The sequence below is a fragment of the Aquila chrysaetos genome, chromosome 11, assembly GCF_900496995.4.
Source record: "Aquila chrysaetos chrysaetos chromosome 11, bAquChr1.4, whole genome shotgun sequence".
NCBI lineage: Eukaryota > Metazoa > Chordata > Aves > Accipitriformes > Accipitridae > Aquila > Aquila chrysaetos.
The window spans coordinates 26387275-26412372 of record NC_044014.1 but is presented as its reverse complement, the minus strand read 5'-3'; the positions used below and the strand labels follow the sequence as shown (position 1 = coordinate 26412372).

General features: G+C 36.7%; 1 protein-coding gene across 34 annotated transcripts in view; it reads left to right on the top strand.

The window, feature by feature from the left end:
- The window catches only part of KCNMA1 (potassium calcium-activated channel subfamily M alpha 1), a 527339-nt gene that overhangs the window by 461536 nt on the left and 40705 nt on the right, over window positions 1-25098 (top strand). For all 34 annotated transcript variants that reach the window (XM_041127120.1, XM_030030358.2, XM_030030356.2 and 31 more), the window contains 3 exons: window positions 4046-4169; window positions 7125-7349; window positions 10574-10766. In XM_041127120.1, coding sequence (XP_040983054.1) covers window positions 4046-4169; window positions 7125-7349; window positions 10574-10766 — 542 coding nt within the window. The remainder of the gene's footprint in view (window positions 1-4045; window positions 4170-7124; window positions 7350-10573; window positions 10767-25098) is intronic.

Below are 25098 nucleotides of genomic sequence, written 5' to 3'. Positions count from 1 at the left end.
TGCTTTAGGCTGTTGTCTTCCAGGCAGGCTTTTTGGCGCTGTAGCTGTAGCATGGCATTTAGCATCGTTTTCAAGTTTAATTGATCATAAGTGGCATTATGTGCTCTTCAAAACCTTGAAAAGATGGTATTTTGCTCTTCATTTTAAGTCATGCGTATGTAATATCTGCCATAAGAACCAGAGAAGCTATTTTTAAACTGGGGTTATGGATGAGGGAAATTTAACTTTTGCTCCTTTTCTCCCATGCATGCTACACATGCCTGTCTTCTCCTAGCTGGAATGACCAAATGCTTTGGTCATTGCAAGCCATAAAAGCAAACATCTCAATTAAAACAAACACTATGGCATGGTGGTCTTCCTATAATTTGCATTTTTCAAGCAAATGACTTTACAGCCCTGGAGAACATAACAGCTGCAGCATGAATGCAAGCATTTCCACAGTAACCTGCCAATATGACTCAAGCATGACTTGACAGGGCCATCTTCAAGGGTGAGGGGGGCAGAGAGGCTCTAGGAACATTCAGTCCATGATTTGGCTGTAAGGGCAACAACTGTAATGCTTTGTGTAATATAAATTTTAATGGGAAGAGGGTGTCCAAACCCCTTAGGCAGATTTGACAGCCTTGGCCTCTGTGTGTCTGTCTTAATTAATTTTTAGTATTTGCAAAACAGGTTTAGATCATCAGATTAACTAGAGCGTGTATGTCCAAAGTACTAGTACTATTACAGTATCACTTCATCAAACGACCACATTTTTTTAAATAAAAAAAGTCCAAAGATCAATTCGTTTTTTAAGTACACAAGCCAGCGTATCTTCTAACATCTGAGGACAAAGTTGGACTTTAGTAGTAAACAGTTTTCAACCTTCATAGACATCTTCAGGGATTGCTTTACTGAGAATGAAAATTCATTGATTAAAGAGAGATTAAAGTCATAGCTTAGCCCAGAAGTTTTAAATTTAATAAACTCACTTATATGTAAATAAACCACAGATTCTGAAAAACAAAGTGTGGCTAGTCTTACCACGGTTTCCTTCTCAGGCAATAATCCATTCTCCTAGAGTAAAAGTAGTATAATAGTATCTATTAGCATACTTTCTTGTTGTGTGTCCCATCCTGTTTGCTTCTTTTAAGGGTCCCACTTGCTGTACTCCAAGCAGTGAAGCAGAGAATCCAAACAGTTTATCATATTGCAAATAAGTGCATGTATTGATTAAAAAAAAAAAAAAATTAAAATAAAAAAAATATCTCAAAATCACGAATTGTGACCTAAAACTTCAATAGGGAGTTATATCTGGTGATTCACATTCTTGTTACCTTTCATAGCACACTTCTGTTTAAACCCAAGATAACTAGAAAATATAGTATTGAGATAAATTTCTAATAAATCTTTAGCACAAGCTACTTTGAATATTATTCCCTTTTAGGATGTAAGGCCCTTACCCAAAAAAGAACTAAGCTAGGCTTTAAGCACTCACACACTAAAAACTGCCTCAGATCTCAAAGCAGTTGACTATAATTTAATGTCAGGTATCTGTTATCACCTGCTTTGTTATAAGATTCCTTTTAATTTATATCATTTCTGTGACTGAGATTAGAGTATTGCTAAATACTCATTTGTGTGAAAGCTTCAGATGATCCATTTAGTTTTAAATCTCAGAGCAGAAAAGAAGCCTGTTTAGAAAATTAGTGTGGCATTTTTTACAAATTGATTTATTATAGTTTCTCTGATCAAGGGAAAAGGAAAAAGAAAATGCCTTCCTATATGCATCTGATTTCTGAAAGGAAAAGGAGGCGGTTTGATTGGTGAACTTTGTTTTTGTTTCAGTCCTTTGCTAGGAAAGCTTATGGAGAAATGTCTTGTGATAGTTTGGGGAAAAAAAAAACCAAAACCACAAAAGCAACGGAAAGAAAAACATTTCTCAGTGGAAGCTGCTGAAGAGTCCTAACCTTTTGGCAAGCTTTCTTATTTTGAAATACATAGCTAACACATTCCATCAGAGTACCACTAAATGTTGTCTGAACATTAGTACAACCTTCAAATGGAATTGTATCCTTGGTTGCAGACCTTACTGTACCACATGCAGCTGTGAGCAGCAAGGAATGCCCTATGAACAGCATCACAGTTAGCGCTCAGCCAAAACTACCACGGCTGCAGCTTGCTTATGAATGGAGTAAGAGAATGCAGAGTCTAGATATTTTTCTAGAAATGGAAAAAAAAAAACCAAAACCAAAAAACGACCAAAACCCCACAACAAAACCCTTGGGTACAGCTTTTGCACGAAGAAGTCACCTCTGCTTCCCACAAAAGAGGGAGCACATTTATGCAAGGCCTTTCATTATTAAACCTGGAGTAAGGTCAGAGACTCCAGGTAGTCGGTCCCCTAGAGACTCTGCTGCCAGTGGGTTGATAGTGAAATGTACTGAACTGTATCTCTGTTGAGTGAATGTAAAAAACTTTGAAAACATAGTGTCTCTTTCCAGTTGAGTCTGACTTACGCCTTCGCCATGTAGTGCATTGCTTTTTCTTAAAGCATCAAAAGATTCTGGTTTAAATGAAACATTGTATTGATAGTTTCTCAAGTTCTTTTAAGCCACTTTCTGTGGAGTTGACCCTGTTTGAGTGAAATGAATGGAAATTTTCCACTGATTTCAATGGATGTACAATCAGTGGCTATAAAATTACACAAATGAATCACCCTGACATAATTAGAGTTTATACCTTTCTTAGGCATGCAAGCATAACTGTTTTAAGCATGGTAACTTACTGTACTAGATTTGGGGTAAATTAACCTACATCATACACAGTGTTCAAAGTCTGCTTTAGTAGACAATGCAGAAGAGAAGTTCTTACCACAGTCTGCTGGCTCATATGCTTTAAAAGCAGGAAACTTCCCAGTTTTGAGAGTTAAGCCAATATGGGCATTTCCTTAACATGGTTCAAAAGGCAAACTGCTTTAAAATTTGGCCACCTGTCTTAGAGTACTTAGCATATTCCTACATTGCAAATATTTTCTTCTTTGAAATGTTACAATTCTGTATCGAGATATTTCAAGCATTCATGACAAAAACCTTAAGACTGTAGTTTTTCCAGACAAAGCTCTGTTCCCTCCTTGAGTTTAAGATTTTAGGGTCAGTTTACCCTGTGCCTTGTAAACGTGGTCCTTCTTCTAATGCTATTGTATAATGCAATCACTAGCATCAGAGAGTGTTGGAGTCACTTAGTACTTAGCTTAATGTTTGATTTTAGCATATAAATTAAAGAACTGTATGTGTCTGTGCTTAGATGTAACTATATAGCTGAAGAGCAAGTTTATAAAAATGTCTTTTACTTGCTTCTCCTTTGAGAAGCCTTGTGCTTTAAAATCTTGCTGCAAAAACACTTAGAAGGTTATCACAGGTAGAGTTGTCAGAGAAAATGGACATTGTTGTTTGGTATTAAAATCATGTATTCCAGATGTGGGCATTTGTTAGTCAGTGTGCTCTAAAATGACATACTGTTGAATCTTTAAAGGGCATCAGTTTGGGAAAGCAAAATATGATTGGGCAAATTGCTAAAATATTTAAAGTGCAGCCTGTTAAAGCTTTTACTGCGAAGAGCATCACGTCAGAAGTTGTATGTGGTAAAAGCAAGTAATTGGCTTTCCATACCTATGCCAGTCAGTCAGCATGGGGCTCTGTTCCTATCCCTTCTACTTCATTGCAGATGCTAATAGCAACTCTGATATTTATTTTGGAGGGGTGGGACTGGAAAGAAAAAAAACTTTTATGGATGTGATGGTTTCAGAAAGCCCTGTTTAAAATTAGATGGTTATTGGTGCAGAAAGAATATAGAAAATCTTCGAAACTGCACCCAAAATTTAAAAATTAACTTTTTTTTATTTTCAGCTTTTGTTTAAAAGTATCCACGTTGAAAGCACGTTAAAGTGTAAATACATTTCATTTTTTTACTTTTATCCCTCTTTGTACACAGCTCTTGGGATATCTTTCCATCCATAATTCATAATATTTTCCACTTATGTTGTCCTCAACTTGTTTTTCCCCAGGCATGACCCCTTGTTAATTCCTGGCAACGAGCAGATTGACAATATGGATGCCAATGTGAAAAAATATGACTCTACAGGGATGTTTCATTGGTGTCCAGCCAAGGACATTGAAAAGGTCATTTTGGTAGGTATTGATGATAAGTTGTGTTTGAAAAGAGGTTATTTGAACCATAGAACTGATGTGTAATAGATTAATAAATTAATCTCTACTATCATTAAATCCAGCGTATTGACATCAGAAACACAGCGTGGTGAAATCGAAGCTAATATTGTGGTTAAAGAATTCTAATTATATAAATCTGTATGCTGAGTGCAACAATAAAAAGTTGTTCAAAATGGAGAATTTCTTTTTCATAAGCTGAAATTTGCATATTTGGTTGGAATTTCTAGAGAATTAAGATTGGAAATATTTAAATGTTTACATACCCCATTTATCGCTTTACACAAGGCAGTAATGATTCTAATACAGGCAAGTGTTGTTTTGCATTATCTCTTATTTATTGATGTGAATTTTGCTCTCTTAGAACTTCTCTCTCAATTTCCAACATTTCAAGATGCCCAGATAGGCCAGAGTAAGTAGTACTACTACTCTGCCTTTCTAGCATGTTGCAGTGAGCCTAGTCTATGTTTGTTTTGTTTGTTTAACTGGGGAAACCATCAAACTGACTCAAGTAATTAAAAATAATTAGAAGGCCTATCACAGTTTATTTTGCTCTGTGAAAGTTTGTGCCACTTGTATTCATGTACTCATACCTAAGAGTAACAAGTAACTAACTCCAGATCTCATACGCAAAAACTGATGATATTTGAAATGAACTCCCTGGTGGATCTTCACTTTGTCGCACTTCATAAAGCTTTTCCTGAGCCTGCTCTCTTAGATTTTCCTGCACTGTGGCATGGTGTAGCCAACAATGGTGACAGCCCCGGTTTATTCTAGCAATCAGGGGTTAAAAGCTTGTCTCCACTTCTCCTCAGGGGTTTCTGTAATAACTGTGACATTGCCTGGAATTGCAATATCGGTGTTTAAACAGTCAAGCAAGTAAATTCCAAAATCTACAGACTGAGCTGTGAGACGGAGTTTGGCTGAACAGTTTTAAATAGTGTGTGTTTAGATGTATGCAGCAGGCAAGGAGGGGCAGCCCTGCTGTACAATACTTTGTAACAGAGATAGAAATCTGCCTTCATGCTCTAAACACATTTTAGCTGACAACCTTTACATGTTGCCCCACTTTGAAAAGTGTTTATCCAAAAATGGCGCTGTTGAGTGCCTCGTTTATCATCTCTTGGTGATGCCATGTCAATTTTTCCCCCTACTAGCCTGTGAATTTGTAAGTCTGGCCAGGTTCTTTCTGCTTCACACATCATCACCAATTAAGACACCGCCAGCAAAATGCTTCCTTACACCTTTTCAAACTCACAGTCCACATTTTATGTCTACATTCATATCCATGCAAATTTAACGCTGTCCTTAGAAGCCACACAAGTACAAATTAGTACATAATTTGAAGAGGATGGGATTTCCTAGGTTGTATTCTAATTGATACTTTATGATGCCTCAATCAGAAAAGAATTCATTTTTCTGTCCAAGGTCTGTTTTTGGCTCTGCAAGATTCCAGCAGTATCAGGTAGTAAGAACTTTATTTGACATATAGTCAAATGTATGTGGCTACATATGGGTCAATGACTATAGAGTGATATTTTTTACATAATTTCTTGTCAAATCTGAATATTCCAGACCCATAGGCAGAGGCATGGGACAACTGACATGCTTCACTTAAGCATTTGCTCATGTATTCTGTTGTTTGGAGGGCCAAGACCACTCTCTTGGTAGAGTTGTATGAAAATCAGTGTAATTGCCCCAGAGAAATTGAAAGCTCATGTATTTTTTAACTAATGAGAAAACTTCTAATCAGAGTTCCCATTCTTCTTACATAGTGAACACCTCTGCTGCATATTCCAATCTGTATTGCACATTGTCATGCTTCCATAATTTAGGAAAAAGGACATGTACTATGGATAAGTGAGGAGAAAATTTTGCAGTTCACCACTGTCTTAATTTTTTTCACTGGGAAAACTTCTATGTAATGGTACTGAGTATACAACTTCTTGGCAATACGATATTAGTGGATCTGCAGCTACTTGATGGAGTGCAATAATGCTAAGGCTGGCTCCAGAAATGAAGGTCATTTTTTCCTAATGACTTTATTTAATCATCTTGGTGTTTGAGTTTCCTGCTCAACTGACATTACCACTGATGAAATTAGTGCAAAAATTTTTTCTTGTCACTGAGACAAGTAGATAATTCTGAACATGATTCAAATGTTCTCCATGAGACTTTTTTCCTTCTATCTATTCAACAACTCAGGAAGCCCAGTGGGCCTGAAAAGTTAGTATTAGTCATGATCTTGCACACTAGTTTTTTCTTACTGAGAGAAGTTCTGTGGAGTATGGTGGGCATCCATTGTAAAGCAGAGCAGTGTAGAACATTCCTTGATTGCTTCTTAGGGTAGTAGCAGCTTGTCCTAAAATAAGAACTTTGACTCTAAGAGAATATGGTCCTCAATTCACAAGATAATGTGTAATACCACAAAGCCCTACAAAGACCGTTGGGCTCTCACATTTTCCTTTTCAAATTGGTCCTGAAAAAAAACCAAACAACAACCCACTAGCAATTCATCAGCTAAGGCATGGTTTTGCATCTCTTTTCTATAATCCTTCTAATGGCTAAATGCATAGTGGGTCAAATTCTGTTCTTAGCTAAACCCATAGTACTTTGATTGTAACCAGAGTCTTAATCCACATGTGTAGAAACATACACAGGACCAGAATTCAGTCCAGTACAATGTCTTCCTGAACACTGAAGGATTTGCAAACAAGAATGAAAATTTTCTTCTTCTGAGTACGTTTAATGAAGGATAAATAAGGGTAAAATGAACAGCTATTATCAAACTGCTTCTTTGTGCATGAACAATATTGACAGTTGTGTTTTTCCTGGTTTAAAACTCAATATATGATTTAATTTAAGCTTCCCTTTGTTTCATTTCTCCCTTGTCTTTTTGTTTTGTTTTTTTTTTTTTAGACTCGAAGTGAAGCAGCGATGACAGTTTTAAGTGGGCATGTAGTCGTTTGCATATTTGGGGATGTTAAATCTGCTTTGATTGGATTAAGAAATTTAGTGATGCCATTACGAGCCAGCAACTTTCACTACCATGAACTCAAGCACATTGTGTTTGTGGGTTCACTTGAATACCTGAGAAGGGAATGGGAGACACTGCATAACTTCCCCAAGGTTTCAATCTTGCCTGTAAGTCCAAAGCCATATTATTGATACTTTGTTATTTAGGACACCAGCTGGACAGACTCGTATTGACTTTGATCTTAGGCTTTTTTACTTTTGTCTACTCATAGGCCTGAGGACTTAGATTTTTCCCTTTACTTTGTCTATGAAAACAAAGCCCTGTGAGACCTTATTAGAAGATATTTGCCGCAGTGTTTGGTTCCTCATCATCCTCATCGGATGAATTTCAGCTGCTATCAAATGTATTACCTGTGTTATATATCAAACATCCACTGTAATGCACTGCATGTAGCCAGCTCTGATGTGATTTCCCTGACAGAATGACAGTAGTTATTTATGACATTATTTATGTATTTGTACCCACAAAACCTTTGAAAAAAAATTATTGTTACTCTACCTACATAATATCTGTCTATATTCATAAAAACTTCCTGTAGGCTGGCCTACTTTATAAGGAACACTGCCATACTTATGTATGGAAGTACAGCAAAACCCTGACCCTTTTGAAATCGATGAAAAGCTCCTATTGATTTTAGTAGGGGCAGCCACTAAAACCACAATTCAGAGGTCCTTTTTCACCTATATATCATTATCATTTACACATGTGCCCAAAATATAGAAACACGAGCTCCAGGACAAACAAATGAAGCCCTCCAAGCTAGTGACCTGAGGTAGTCATGGCTATAAATGACCCACAAAGATGTAGGCAGGAGGGAAACAAGCCCACGGTATAAGTACGAAAGAGAATGCTCTGTATGTTACAGAGTAAAGTTAGTTTGGATGTTTTTATCAGAATGAAAAATTATGAATTTACCAGTTCTTAATAATCACATTTCAGCAATTGGAAATGAATAAATTAACAATGGATGTAACCTAAACTGAATAATTTGGCAAATAGCTATAGAATGGAAAGACTGCCTTCACTTTTTGATTAATTCAGGCTGTAGGCCTTTGTTACTGTAAATGCAGTTTTACTGTTAGCCCTTGGCTTTTTTCTGTAAACTGATCCAACAGATGGTGTCACAAGATTCTGTGCTGTCACAAAAATGGTGTCAATATCAGATTTGGTCAGTTAATATCCTCCTCTTCCTGCCAATCCCTTTTAATTCCAGTCACTGTGAAGGCTAAAGACTGAGGAATCAGAATTAAATTAATAATACTGTTGAACTGTGGAGCAGAATAGAATCCAACTACTACTTCCAAACTATCCAGTGTATAGCGTGTATCCGTTATTATAATGTGTATTTGTAAAGTTTCGATTCTGAATTCTGAAGAGGCATTAAGGAAATGTACACCACCTTTACATTCCCCAATGAGTTTCCACCCAAATTTAGAGTAGTTTTGGACTAATTTCAGCTTAAACAGCTTAAATAGTTAGTTAATGCACCTTTAAAAATACACAATATGTAAAGGAATTGTATCTTACACAGTAATCAAGGGTGCTGAAGACCACACAGACTTCATTACTGCTTTTTCTTTTATTTTTTTTTCAGCCTACCTTGTTCAAAATGGTGATATAAAGTCAAAAATAGCAGCATTATTCTGATCTAATTATACCAATTTAAAAGTCTGCTAAAGTTTCTGAGCCCATACTGGTAGGAATCATGTGTTAAAAGGAGGTCACTCAAACTCATTTCCTACTTTCTGTGCTTTGGTTCACAACGTAAAACTTGCTGCTGATATCTGATGGGGATGTGGTTACAGCTGAATACAAAAATGTTTGTTCTGGTCTTAAAAAAAAAAAAAAAAGGAAATTTAATTTAAAGTCTGTATTGAAAGAGGCATTTAAGCTGCTGAGTAAACTCTTAAAAAGTAGGCAAATGCCAATTTTAAATATCCTCAGGCAGCCTTAATTCTGTCCCTTTGCATAAAATCATTAGGAGTAAGCCTTTAATTAATTACATGATTGCATATTATTTTTCCCCACAGGAATCCTGCTTCACTTGGTGCACAGTACAGACACAAAGAGCAGAATTAAGGTGGCAGGAATAATCATATCCTAACTTTTGAGTACTTTATAACTAAATCATATCTCTTTGATATATACTGTTTTCCACACAGTTTCGTGCCTCAAATTATTGAAAGTAACATGGAATAGTCAGACTGATATCTGAGACTAGGTGGCAATCACTGAATAAGAATTGAGCTCTGGCTTCACTTTGTGCATTTTAAATTCACTTCTGCATTGAATATTCTCAGCGGAGTTCAGGAGACGTTCACCATGAGTGATCAGGAGATGGAAGAGTAGGGTCTTGACTTGGTTTTATGAAAGTCACTGTGTGACAAGGGGACAGCTTAGTCTTCTCATCATCATTAGGGTCTTTGGGTACCAAACCATGTGAGGCAGCAGAGCAGAATCTAGTTTCCATAAAAAATCTTTCTTCTCCTGCACCTTGCAGCCCCTGTGACATAGACTTAATATTCTGTAACTAGAGATGTGGACTGTTGGATGTGAAAGGCAAGTGTTATCTTTAAACAAAACATAACGGGTTAAGTGTCATGTGTCAGTTGTGTTAACTATGAAAAAACCCCTCGGACTACCACAACATTTCATTTTAATTATTGCATTCTCTGATTGAGAATTGTGGAAGCCAGGAATGTTGCATGAGTTGTGCCCGTTAAGATAAAGTCTCGTTTCTGTTTCAAAGGGTTTAATCACACAACTGTGAAGATGAGTGTGTTTTCCTTCTAGAAGCACCAAAAACATGCATTGAAAAGGATTAACCTTTTTTGTGTATTGCTTCAGGTGGAAAAAACCAGCTTGATCCTGATTGCATTTCAAATGTGTAGGACACATAATGCTTTCCTGTTTAAATTGCCATTCTTTTGCCCAAGACCATTGTGACTTGGTAGCAGATAAATAGACATTTAAAACACACCCCTCGTTATATTCAGAGAGCCAGAGGTTGCCACATGATAGCAACTTAAATCAAGACAATTTCAAGTCACCGATGAGATGTAGAATGCTGGCATTATTCCTGTTTCTTGTTTGTTAGTAATAGCTTGACTGAGTATTGAGACTGAACCTAAAATGCTGCCATCAGCACCAACTACCCTTTAGATTAGCACACATCTCCTATTCCCTGGCACATAGTTAGACCAGCTTAATGTCAGAGCATAAAAAAGATACTTGTTAAATAATTTCCCAAAGCTCCTTCTCAATCTTTAATTTGTTTGTCTTTTTTTCCTCTCCTGCCCCCCCTTCCCCCTTTTTTTTCTCTGTGCCGAAGGGTACGCCATTAAGTCGGGCTGATTTAAGGGCTGTCAACATCAACCTCTGCGACATGTGCGTTATCCTGTCAGCCAATCAGAATAATATTGATGATGCTTCGCTGCAGGACAAGGAATGCATCTTGGCGTCACTCAACATCAAATCTATGCAGTTTGATGACAGCATTGGGGTCTTGCAGGCTAATTCCCAAGGTAAGGACTGCCCTATAATACTTCTCTGCAGTGCCTACGGGGGACAGGACCTGGCAGGAAGAATATCCCTCACTCAGTAATTCAAAGAGCCCTACATCAGCTTGCTTGACAGTTAAACCTGCTGATTGGTATGATGGCTTTTAAAGGGACAGTCACATAGTTTCTCTACTGCATCACAAAGCACATCTTACAGAGGAGAAATGAATGAATGTGAAACTGGCTTTTTTTCTCAATTTAAAATTTTCCAAAAAAATATATAAAATCATTGCTTTCTCACCCTCCCCTGCTCTGTGGCTTTCTTACCAGGGCAGTTGCTGTTATATAGCCAAAGCTAACTCATACTCATTTAGGAATACCTGAAGCTTCTGTCTAACAAGATTTCTTTTTTACGTAAAGCACATTGCAACTGCAGAGAAAAAGAACTGAATAGTACAAGCCAAAAAGTAAAATAAAAAGAACAAGAATTTTAAATTGTCTTTACAGTCCCTGTGCCTTCTTGCTCAAAAAGCCAGTTAGAATTAACTCAAAGCTGATTTCTTCCCATGGTTTGACATGTACTCATCCCATTTAAGGACACTGAACAAAATCCTTCCGTCTTTGCTGAGAGTAGGGGACTGATTCATAGGTAGCCAAAGGCTATTTTACACCAACTGTGCCTGTGCAAAGCAGCTGCAAAGCAGTCATAAGCACCCTGGCAAAGACCATCAGTGTAAAAAAAATCATCTTCCCATCCCTGAAGGGTCTTGCAGCTTATGCAGCTGAAGTCCTACCTTTGATAAACCTATTAAGTGCTGCCGTAAATATTCCCTCTGGATCTAGCCCTGCTATAAACGTAGGTGTAGAAAGGATAGTGCTTTGTTCTGCAATTTCCCTGTGAGCCTGACCTAGAGATAGCTTTCCCTCAAGGACTGTGAGGACTAAGATTAGGTTCCATTTTTCCTCTTTACACTCTAATCAGGAAATAGGAATTATGAGCCAAAAATCGGAGGCAGCGGTATAACTTCTTGAATTTGGAAACTTCTTGAACACAGAAAATTCTTTCTTAGAATCAGCAATAAAACTGTGGAATTTAATACTGGAATTAAATTGTACCAGGAAACAAAAAGTTTGAAATTTTCAAAGTCAGGTTGGAAAGTTCTCTGGATAACAAGTAGATTTAGAGAAGAGGAAGAAGGAAGTGTTTTTTCAATCCCATGGGTGTTTGAAGTTTCAAATCTGTGGCCTGGAAGCAATACAACCCCAAATATTTTAGAGTTCTTCCCTTAAAAATTTGTGACACTCACTTGCTCACACTATAACTTGTAGTCATGATCAGGAAACTCATTGCAGAAGTGGAATACAGGCATTGAGGTTCCTTGTTTTGCTGATTTAGATCTGGGATTTGAAATTTTGTATCAAAACCAAATGTGTACTTTCACTACCAGGCTATTGGCTATTCTTTGGTGCGTCTCTCTCAGTCTCCTATCACAAGTGTAACTAAAATAATCAAGAAATAGAATCTGTTTGTCCCACCTCTTTCCTCCCTTCCTTCCTCTTCTTGAGCATGGGCAGTCTGAGAGAATTTCCTTCTTCTGTCTTTGCTCAGAGGTTAGTGATATTTCCCACGCTTGGCTATTGTATTTTACCTCTGGGAGTACGTTGGATCTTAGACCATCCCTGAATGAGGATGGAAAAACCTAGCAATATAACAGTCTTGTTGCACCACATGAAGACCTGTCATTTTTTACTCTCTGTCCTTGGAGGTATTCAAGACCTGACTGCATAAAGCCCTGAAGAACCTGATCTGACCTCATAGCTGACTCTGCTTTGAGCAAGAAGTCAGGCCAGAGACCTTCTGATGTCCTTTCCAGCCTGAATTGTTCTATGATTCTATAATATCCAGGTTGCTGCTACAGCATAGCCCCTATAGGTCAGGAAGTGTAGACTGGGGCCATGGTTCAGATCCCTTCAGCCCTATTCAATGTTGCTGATGCAGAGAAGCAGAGGCACAATAAGTTAGCACATACTTAGAAATTTTGGACATTTCTTCAGGTAAATATCAGTCTGCATGTGAAAAAAAAAAAAAAAGTGACTCTTTCTGTAGCTTTTCTGGGGAAACAGGGCATAACATAAGGCAGGTAACCAGCAGCCTATTTTAGTTGGGACCACTGACTAGGTAGGGGTTCTCGTAAAACTAGTTGCTTCAGAAAATAATTATCTTCCCAGTAAATTGTCTGCTTATGGTATCCACAACTCCTGAATTGGTTGCATTGCTTTCAGTACAGTAAATTTTCTTGAAAGACCTTGAATACAATGGTTAGACTGTCAGAAGCAATTAGATCAGTAGATAGCACAAACTTTACTGGAAATTATATCCAATGTGACATTTTTATCTATGAAATGCAGCTTTAACATACGGTGGACACAACTATCATGACAATTATATAAACCAGGTGATTCAACATTTGCTGGTCAGCAAGCAGCATACTAGAACCACCTCTCAGGTCCTTACTGGCAATGAAATATGTTTATTTACAGAACAGGTTGTCATTTTACTTTTGCTTAAACATTTGTGTATTATTTGACATACTTATTTATCCTTAACACATTAGCTGGTGCAAACCTTATTGCCAATCTGAATTCTTCTAGATCTGAATGTATGATTTTGAATTAAGACATTCCTCACCAACAGCATCCTTTGAAAGAGTGTTCTGTGCTGTTCTTTTATGTGACTCCTGTTACAGATCATAGGAAACACTGACATTAGAAAATGTGGGTGTGTGGAAGAATGTCAGTTGACCTGTGACAGGGTGTTGAAAAGAGAAGAAACAAACCAAAATATGTGAACAGCCTGAGAAACATATGGGCTAAGATGTGAGATTTTTGGTGAGGGAATTAACAGTGTAATCTTACCCTTGCTATTCTAAGTAATAAGCTAGCATAATTCTGCAGTCACTAAGCAGTGGAATCTCATATGAAAACCTGATATATATGCTATGCCTCTGAAAAAGAAAAAAAAATTACAGTCATTTAATTGATAGGTTATTGAATGCACAAGGATCTTTCTGGTTTTTAGCTGTGATTATTTCACTCCAGCATCAGACAAAAGATGACACCAGTACAAGAATTGCACCATAAAAAGCAGGATGCAAATTTATGTAACCATCAGATAAGCCATAATCACTGGCCAGCGCTGAAGTACAAGGCCATATCTATAACTCCTTTGTTCTAAGCTGGTAGAAAAAGAACAAATCCGCCACAAATTTGGGGATTTTATTCCCTTTTCCCCAGAGCCTCACCCTTGTCACCTACTTTAACACCAAACTCACTTCCAGTCCTAGGCATATAAACATTCATCACTAGCCAACCTTCTGTATCCATCCAGACATGCCCTTTCCAACCAGGGACATAGCATTGCACCAACAACTGAACCCAGATGCAATTTGAGAGGAAAGGTCTTGTAGAAGGAACAGGAGGGTGGACATATGACAGCAAGGCTTCCTGATAGGGCCACCAATTCCCAATGGATTAAGTTAACTGCTGAAAGAAAGTCTACTGAATGAATCTGGTTTATATCAACAAAGGATTTTCTCATTACTAGTTCAAGATGAACTTAATATGCACACAGCTGTTCTTATGCAGAAACAAAGACTTGCTAGTGTTTCCTTACAGTGTTAAAATACTCCCAGGCTTTTGGACTGGGCAGCATTAATTATCTGGACCTTCTATAAGTAGTGCGACAACACTTTTGTCCTCTGGTCTGCCTGCCTTGAGTCCTAACTGATCCTGCCAGAATTGCATCTTAACCAACCGAAGTGCTCTGCCTTGACCTCCTGAAGAAGAAAAGAAGTAGCTCACAGTTCCAAGGCACAGAAAAAAAAAAAAATATTCTGGACCAGAGCTACAAAGGACCCTGGGGTACCCAGAGTGGATGACAGTAAACTAAGTTGTCAAATCTATGTTCATCATCAGCTGTTTAGCAACAGATGACCAAACACATGACTACACAGAACTGTGAATGGAAACAGGGTGCCTTCCTTAGAAGCAAAAGCTTACTAACTGTTCTGGAAGGATTTGCTAGTCTACTTTCCATTAAATGTGTAATTCTGCTCAAAAAGAACAAGGAACTCTTTCAAATTTGATCTGTGTTGCTGAAAGCTCTCATGTTGAAAGCATTCTCGTGGCTGTCTGCACTGAGTGTTTCAAAGCTGACGAGGCAACTCCTTAGGCTCGCTAGAGGTTAGGGATGCAGACTCTGATGTCCTGAAAATGAGCTTTTGGAAATCATCAGGGCAGTTTGTTGCCTTTGGGAGACCTAGACTCCAATGACAGGAAGGCCAAAAGTGTGTCCCACTGAAGCTGCAGCAAACTATCACTTTCATTGAGTTCTCCCAGCTTCTGAGACATAAAATGCTGTAAAGTTGGAGCTTGGCCCACCTCTACACAAAATGACTCATAAACTCAGTCAGATGTCTTATTTGTGACAAGGGAAGTCCTGTTTTTATCTTGCAGTTCCTCTTATAGATGTTGACTGATTGTCTTCTTAGAAAGGTTTGTCAAGAGGTGCGTATGTTTGTGGTGGAGAAAAAAGGTCACCCTCAGGTACTGGAGATTTGTTTTTATTGTCCCTTGATCCTTCCTGATTCTCATTCTGTCCCCTCAAATACAAAGTGAGATTATTTTATCAAGAAGTATTTTGGAGAGAAGACCAAAGAATATTAGATCCCTATTAAGCATTTGTGCTCCCTAGCCATAACATTTTTCTAAAGCACCCAGGAAGATTGAGTCTGGGGTGGCCTCTGCCTTGGCAGTTATGTTGGGAGAGCTTCAGTAATTCTCCTTTCCTTCATTCTGTTGACCTTTCCATCCTTTCTTATTCAAGTAGCATCTAATGACAGTTCCCATTTAGTTTTTCATGTTTCTTGTATTTTCTTTCAGAGGCTTACATCGTGGGAATTTTACTTGTTGTTTTACCCACCAGATGAACACCAAATATTTTTCTTCAGTTGTAACTAAAACTGCTATTTGGCTTTCTTCCCAAAAACCAGAAAGACAATTATACTTAACTGTTTAGAGATTTATAAATACTGTACCAGAGTAGCCTCTGGGTAGTAACTTTAGATATCCAACTCAATATTTTTCTTTTATTGGACAGTGATTTAGATCTTATTTTGAGTCCTATATAATAAGAGCAGTACATTTCATTAAAAAACACTTACTAAACAATAAAGAAAAGCGATCTTATGGCTCCAAGCAGGTCTAAAGTAGAGAAGAGGGAGGCTGTATAGTAACATTTTTTCTATGGACATTACAAGACAGATCACAGTACAGCAGGGTAGATGTATTTCAGCATAGTAACAATTGCAGCTGTTTTCTGAATGACTTCAACTTATGAGAATTTTCCCTAGGAACACTATTTCAACACATGAGAGATCTTTTTAGGGCCTTCATTTACAGTTCTTGTAATAGATCCTCCAACAAGAAAGAATAAAGAGAAAAAAATAAAGAGGGGATGAACTCCTGGGTAATACATCTCATGCATCATGGCAGAATTCTTCTGGGGAAAATCCTATAAAATCAAGTAAACATACTCAGAATTTTACACACTGACTTTCAAGTGTAACAGATTACACAAGCTAAGATAACCTTGTACAAGTTTAGTTGCATTTGATCCAGTTCCTTTAAAAATCACTTGTGGCTTCATCATAATTTTTTGTTGGAGCTGGCTTAAACTTCGATTGACAGGACAAAACCAGTTAGCGACCGAGTTTCATTAGGTTTATTTCACAATCTGTTGATTAATTCTTGAATTATTGCAATTTTTGGTGGACTTAGTCTCGCAATCTGCTGTAAGAAATTTCCTATTAAAATGAATTTGAGATCTACATTCCATTGTGTTTGCAGGTAATATATTCTTTTTCACCTCTACCAATCAGTAATTCTTGATTGTTTTATCTCTGAAATGCTAGCAAAAGAGAGAGAACAACAATAGTATTATCAGGATTGGAAATGACAGAAAATTCTTAAACAAGGGGAAAGGATAAATACTGTCTGAAATGCTTGGTTAGCAAAGGTTTTGTGTCACTCTCAGAGATAACTGTATCGTAATGCTGTTAAAGATGTTTGTTACAAGTTCAAAACAACAGTTTTATTCCTGAAGGAGGTTTTTATGTTGAGTGTTGAATCTTATTTCTCTTATTTTATAGTCATAAGATGAAGATTTCAGAATATAGGGTTTGATAATCATAGGTGCAGTTACCTTTTAGGCTGTTACAGAATTCAATATTCCGTGGCAACTTCAGCACTGTTTCCTATGTTTAATTTGTTACATTTCTACATGAAAATGTAGAAATAAAGAGCCTTACTTTCAAATACAGAAAATCAAACTCTCCTTAAGCCAGGTAAATAATTTCAGAATTTAAGGAGTTACTTAACCTCCTTAGGAAAGCATATAAGTAAATGTAGAAAATTAAATGTAGGCGTAATATTAAAAATAAATAAATGAATAGTGCTGGCAAAAAGTGAAAGATTTGGGGTAATTTTTTTAAGTGTCAAAGTGAGCTATGACACTAACTTTAATCTTTTCAACACTTAGATTCCTGTGTGTCTTTGCAAATCAATGTAATTTAGGCTGCAGAATGCTTGTTACACTTAAAGATAGCTCATAATTTCCTAAATCATGTAGAAGTTTTGAAAAATTTTCTCCTAGACAATATCAATCCTACTAGTTACATTTGCAAAAATGGCAAGTATTTTGCGTTGACATCAGGGTTATTGGTTTGTCAGGACTGATAGTTTAGTGTAGGGGTTACACCTGATTAAGGATGTTTTTATGCTGAGTGTTTCTGAATGCTCCTTGTATTTTTGCTGGCATCAGTTGTTGTAAATGTAAATGACAAAAATAATAATCCGATTAACAAAATTTTCTACTTGGTTGGTTGACTATTGTTTAACTAACTGAATTTTGAAATGTTTGTTGTAGTTCAGTTTCATTATTGTTTTTCAAAACAAAGGCTGACCATCCTAAGTAATGAAGTTAATAACTGAAGAATGAGATAAGGGTATCCTAACTTCCTAGCACATGTCCCACATCACCATTTGCTCACAAAAAAATTCAATTTTTGAAGATTAGGTCACTGTGATAAATAACTCAGTATTACCTTTTTGCAACATGCACATAATTTCTTATCCTGCTGAACTAGATGGATCAGCTGATAGCTTTTATTTATTTTATGGTAGCACAGTGGAGCTCTAGATGGGATTAAGAGCTTGTTGTCATAGTCCTGATATATACAAGAATAAAATACGGCCTTTGCCCTGGCAAGTTTACAGTCTGATGCCTTGCTTGTTCCAAAACTTAAGTTATGTGCTCAATGTTATACAGGTTAATAAATCTCTCTGACTTCAATGAAACTATCCACCTGTGTAAAGTTAGATTATGTGCAAGTCTTTGCAAGATTTGGACTTAAATAAACTAAAGAGGCTGGGTGGGAGAGAGGCTGTTCACTTAACTTTGTTTCCTGTGCTATAGAAGCCATCTATGTTAGGACCTTGCTAGCCTTCACAAGAAACCCTTGACAGAAAATGTTCCCACCCAGCACCATTTGCATTTCTTGTATTTTCCTTGCAGCTGGACACTAACATTAGCTGCCAGCACCTACACAGGCGGAGAACAGTTTCCTGTCTCTCTCAAAGTTTTCCCAGGAAGAGAGAAAAACAATTAAGAAAAGAGGTTTTCAATTCTGTTGCTTATAAACTAAAAATGTGTTGGGGAATGGCTGGAGAGACACATTTCTTTGACGCAATTTCCCTCTATTTGAGAAATGCTGTAAGGTCTTAGCCCAAATACCTTCAAGCTTTCACAATTGCCTCTTTCTCCTCTGCTTTCGAGATACCTTCTGGTTCAGCCAGAGAAAGATAAAACCAGGCGAAGAAGGTAGATAGTACAGTACATCAAGCACGTGATTTCACACTTGAACTATAAATATATTTAACCATCCCAAGACTGTTATAAATTCATGGTGACTCTATTTTATTATTATTTGCTGTTCAACATCTTGAAAGCAAACCCCCTATTATGAAGGTATACTATTTTGTGCATTTCTGATGCTGAGGAATAAAAAAACCCGCTCTTTTTATGAGCATTAATTATACACCAGGCAAGGAAGCAATTGCCTCTATGTTATGAAATATTAAATCAAAATGCTTCCTGTTCCCAGATGTCCCAGAGATAAATACAGCAGTATTTTGAAGCCCCACTTGGAGCTGTTTTGCCTGCAAATTTATAGTTTTGTCTCCATTTTCAGAAAACCCTGTTTTATGTGAAGTATAGCACTCTTGGTAGTTTTTAAGGAGCAAACTCCTCTGGAGTTGCCTATGTAGGCAACAACTCTTATGTAGATTGCACACAAGGGATCTGAAGTTGAAAGGCTCCTTTAAGATGACAAATGGGTTGAAAGTGTTATTGTCTTTGATTGCATGCCTTACATCATCTGTATGTAGGAATAAGAGAGCTATACTTTATCTTTAGCCATTTTATAAATATTTAAGTCCTTATAGTTGCCTAAAGATATTAAAGCATATTTTACAGTAGTTGGAATATAAATATTATATATAGCACAAGATACCAAAGTAGTTTAATGAATTCATAATTTTCTGTTCACTTTTATTGGAATGTGTTTTATGTTCCAAAACTTCCATTTAAAGAATAAGAGACTATTCTGCTCCCTGACAAGATGTGAGCCAATGGTGAATGTTATCAAGGTTGCTTTAAATGATGATATGGGACTTCAATTAGCATGAAGAAAGGAAACATAAGTATTAGAAGGTAGTACACCAATCTCTGTGTTTTAACTTTAAAGAAAGTCTTTTTGAAGAAACCATTTGTTTTCAAAGTCTTTAAGAAACTGTAAGGTGTTTTGCTTCACTGTCTCTGTATTTTTCAAAAGTTCTTAATTGCAGAAGGAGATACATATCTAGATCCAATTATACAAGAGTAAATTTTTAAAAATTTGAAGTTTAGTTTCTAAAATAACCAACCATAAAATCTTGTGACATTAAATGTATAAAAGGTCTGTGTTTCATGGCCCCTTGAACACAAAGGTGTGTTGAGCTTATAATGGTGAATCTTTCAAATTCCCATCGAATTAAAAAAAAAATTCTTTTTAATATTTCAGAGTTTCACTTTTTCCCAGTAGGAGTCCATGCTGGGTAATGCTTGCTAATTACCCACAACAAAAGTAGACACACAATGCTGGTAAATTACCTGACCCTTTGCATTTTAATGAGACAACAAGGATTTCATGAAGTGATGTTGTTTCAGTGGTTAATGGTGTCAGCAATGTTGTAATTGTAGGCTGAGGCACATTAGCTGCACAACCACATGTAGGAAGGGTTTCTCTCGACAGGCCCTTTGGAGAATAGAACAGGGTATTATCATTAAGCCTATGTCATTTACATGCTGCTAATCACTTACTTTATTATCTTGTGTATCCATTGTCTTTCTTTAATTGCTCTTTAAATGAAAATTAAAAATAGTTCCAATGCCCATGATACTTGTGATAGCATCTTGATTATGAAGATAACTTCAAGAAAATTGAACATATAGATAATATATTACAGGATTACAAGATAGTTTGAAAGTTATATACCATAGCAGGCAGCCTCGTGAGCGTAATTCTTTCTTTGCTTCAGTACGTATTGTTTGTTTAATAAATGGCTATTTATAGGCATAAAGGTGGTTGTTTTTTTTAAAGGACATACATGAATTCAGAGATCAATGTCACTGTTTTTGCTTTAGTGTGGAAGAGCTACAAAGCATCAATATCCAGCAGATTCCACCAGTCTAATAACATTACAGGAGAAAGCTAGATTTTGGTTCTTTGTTCTTCCCAGTTAAATCCTACTCTGTGATATCCATTGTAGAAGAGCAGAATCTAACACCTGCTAGTGAGTTGCAGAACTTGCAGCTTTAGGGTAAAACTTACAAAATACTTGGCATTCTTTTATCAAGAGAGACCTGTTGATTTTTAAGTTTGACATGGTTAAATTTGAGGCAGCCCAGACTTTTCATAATAGGCAGTCTCTAAAAGCTTGGTAGCCACTGGTTATCAGGAAACTTCCAAGCCTTTCAGGATCTGCAGAGTTGGCTATGCAGGCGGAACTGAGGCACAGCCTTGAGAGTAAATACTGCTGTGCTCCTAATAATGTATTTTTTGCAGCTTTTCTTTTAACATCTGAACAAACCAGACCTGAAAAATAAATCTATGAATTTTGCAAATGGCATGGTAGAAATTTTTATTGAAGGAAGAAAGGTAAACTTTGTTCTTGACTAGTTATTGTGATTTATTTTTATTCAACACACCCCAGTGAGATTATAGTTACTGGGAATTTTCATACTGATTTGTTTGGATACAAGATTAAGATTATATAAAATTTCTGTAAAGTCACAGGAACACCTGATCTTTTGCAACTTTCCTTAGAGCTTTAAAGTAGATCCTATGAAAGTATAATTGAGATTGGACCTTTCATATTGGTTTGAGGTTTTGTTGCTGGTTTAAATTTTGTATTCAACTTTAAATGTCAAATACTCTTAATACTAATACAGGAGCATGATTACTGGTTGGTAGTGAGAGGAAAAGTGTCTCTACAGTGTAACAGCGTATATATTTTCTATAAGTTCAACTTTACAGAGGTTTTGCTTAAATGCAGAGGCGGGATTATAATGTGATTGGATGTCCTCATCGGATTTCCTATTTCTGCTAAATTCATGCCAATCTGCTTGTTCTATGACTTAGAAATAAGTCTCCAAGCGAGGGCGAAGATAGCCAGACATTTTTGAGACAACTCCTCCTCTAAAAAAAAGAAGAGAGTTTTCACTGAAATCAGGCAGTGTCATATGGGGGCTGAGAAAATGTTGGTGCAATTGTGTCTTGTTTGTTTGAGGACGGATGGATTGGATGAATAATGCTACAGTTATAGGAGATATTCTTAAGAGCAAATGTTCCATTAGTCACAAGTGTCAGCTTGCTCAAAAACAGTTTATGCTGTAACCAAAATTAAGTTCAGAAAAGGTATTTGAGCCATTTTATTTAGCATATTAAGCTGTGTATTTTAGAAACTATAGCTGTTGTAATTCCTCAATAATTTGTGAATTGTTCCCATTCTAACTTTTCATGTATGAAGAAGATGTCTTCTTAGAACGGTAACTTCAAAATTTCAGAAATAAGTTCAGATATATAAAAAAACCCCTATGGAATTGATTTATCTAATCTACCCTGGGTTGAAATCAGTGTTTGACAAGCTGCTTAAAATAATGTTTTGGTGAACTCTTTCTTAGAGGACAAATATCAGAAAGATTTTTCCATATAACTCCAATTTAGCAACCTTGCTATTTCCAGTTTAATAAATGTGCCTAAGCAAACAGATAAATCTCAGATACTCTATTATATCCTAGTTGATTTCATTGCCTGCCCCTTGCTACCAAATCTTCTTCAGAGTTCGTAAAAAAGGAATTTTGCCACAAAATCTTGGAAAATGATTCCTTGAATTATGACATTCATGGACTTTCTAAACACAGATTTGAAGTCTTATTTAGAACATTTTCTTAGCCAGATATGTGGCATGTAAAGTAATGTTTCCATTCTCACCTCCTCTTGTTTATTTTTAGTGTCTAGCACCTACAGTAATTTCACTAAAAACTGGTGAAAATTGCAGACTTTTTGTTTTTAAATTTCATTATTAGGTGTTGATGAGCCTGGTGTGAGACCTAAAATTCATGAAAGGGAAGAAATGTCCTCATCTTTTCCTTGTCAAACAATAGAGGCCAAGTTGATAGCTAACAATGTGGAAAGGACCTTGAGTGTTCCCTTCCAGGTGTTCATAAGAGGGTGGACTGCGGGCTGAAGATCTCTCTGTCCTCCCTTGCTGGTCAGTGAAGGGAGGCAGGGGACAGCAGTGCCTTCCTGAGTTTTTCCTCCAAGACTAGCACCCTCTTGACTCCTTTCTCCATGTGAGTCAAAGCAGGAGCTACCCTTTGATATGCAATGGGAAGTCTGTCAGGAGAAAAAGGGGGGGAAGTGCTTATGCAAAGCATCTTGTGATGCACATTTCAAAATACTGTCCCTGCAAGAGAGGGAAGTGATTCTGCTTACTTGCTCGAGAAGTGCAACGTTACCTTTGTGTCTCCAAGGTTTCTCAACATTAGAGAATTTGGTTATTACTAACTCTTCAATTAAATCTTCAGTTAAGTTCTTGAGTGGCAACGTAAACTCTTGTCTGTCTGGACATATTGTCCATTTTGAGTGGGACAGCTGTAGACTGAATTCGGTAGAACAAAGAGAGTGCTTCTTAAAATATGGAATATATCTTGAATTTTTTAATTTTATGGCAATATGTGCTTTATGGTGTCAAATGTAAATAGGCCTTAAAATTTATCTGCAGATCTATATTTCAGATTAGCCCTGCCCAAACCCACAGATGCAATCTCCTTAAACTACCTTACTAGCTACAAAAATCCACATTGCAACTTGAATATTTATTCTTAGAATCCTATCAAATAGCAAGAAATAGATAAAAAACTGTCAGAAATATTCAAAAACCCTAGTTGAAAGGACAGCTATTTCCACTGGTATTGGTGCTAATGAAATTCAAACAAGGAAGTAAACATTTTATTTTTTATCAAACCATTTAACTCTCCAGTAAATAGTAATGGATATGAAAGTTAATTTGTTGCTTAAGTGTTTATAGAGATTTTGCCATTTTTAAATCCAACAGTAGTATTTAGATGCATGAATGACAGTAAATAGTCAATATAATGCTGAAAACTAAAAAAAAAAAACCTGCTTGTTGGAAGTTGTCAGTATGACTGTACTGTGCACTGGATACCATGGCATATATTTTATGGTTGCCACCTGTTTTTCACTACTTAAAGAACACCACATTATATTTTACGGTTATCATTGCCTTCACCAGCTTGGTTGCTAGTGTAATAGGGTTTGGATCCCAATAAATAAAATAAATATGGATCTCGTGTAGAGACACTTCTGCTGGTACTTCTTTAAATATAAGACATTTGAACTATGAGAGGCAGGCAAAACCCTTAAAGATTTTAGCAAAAAACTCTAATAAATCAATATGAGTCATTCTATCATGATAATGAGTTACTTTTCTTTCTAAGATTAATATTCACTAAGAGGGGAAAAACTGTGAGCCAAAATAGTGCAAACTTAGCAATGGGAAGTTCATCTTTTCTTAAGAGCGGGCAGTACCTCACTGATCTTGTGTATATTTTTCCTTTTTTCTTGATACGTTTGAACAAATTGTCTGTTTATTTACACTGGTGATTGTATGCTTTGGATATTCTTCCCCCTAGAATGGCTATCAGAGGCATAAGTTGCTTTCTGGCTTCTTGATTCTGGATCCTGTACTGGTTGAAGCAGAGGTTCCCAAACTTTACCGATTGGGTACTACCAGTAGTATCACTGCTGTTCTTCAGGCAGTTGTGGCTGCACAACCTTAGATATTACTAGTAGCCAATATATTGCTACTGGTACATCATTCAAGAATATGCAATTAGAGAGCTACTTCAGATTCATCCTGATTCCGTAACTGTGCAATTTCTATTTAGATTTTTTTTTTTAATGTGAAAAAAGAGGAGTAGAAAGAAAAGGAAATCTTCATTATCTGTTTATTTCCAGTCAGATTCAAGAGTAATTACAAAAAATTTAGCCAATTTTAGTATTTGGTAGACCTGTATTGAAACTGGAATAGAATGTGGCATAATGTATATGTGACATATAAAACAGGGATAATATGCTGAGCTGAACAGAGCACAGGGCTGGTTTGATGTGTTAGCTGTTCCTGTGAACTTCAGTATCAGAGGGCTGACATTTCTTTTAATGGAAGTACTTTCTGGAGGTACTTACCTTCCTATTGCTTTATTGTACATGACAGGGATGATTTTCATACTGACCAGTAATACTAATAATTCTGAAGTGCAACTAATTGTGCTGATGGGATGATGTGCATGTTTTGAAAATATACTCCAAACCCTAGGATGGTCTCTCCTTATTCCTATTTCAAATTGGGCACCGTACGTTATTTGCAAGGTTCAAAGTAAACTGCAGCAGGGAAGTAGTAAGCTACCTTTTTGGATCAGGACGGTTTTGTTTGAAGAAGTATACAAATACTCCTTAGGCAATTGTCATTCCCCACAGTGGTAACTGCACCTGGGTGCAAGTGATTTATTGTGCCTTCTATGGAAAAGTTGGTTGAGTTAGTGTTATGCAGACTGGCATAGTTCAAAACAACTTGATACTCATTTTCACACATCTGCTAAGATGTCTTTAACAGA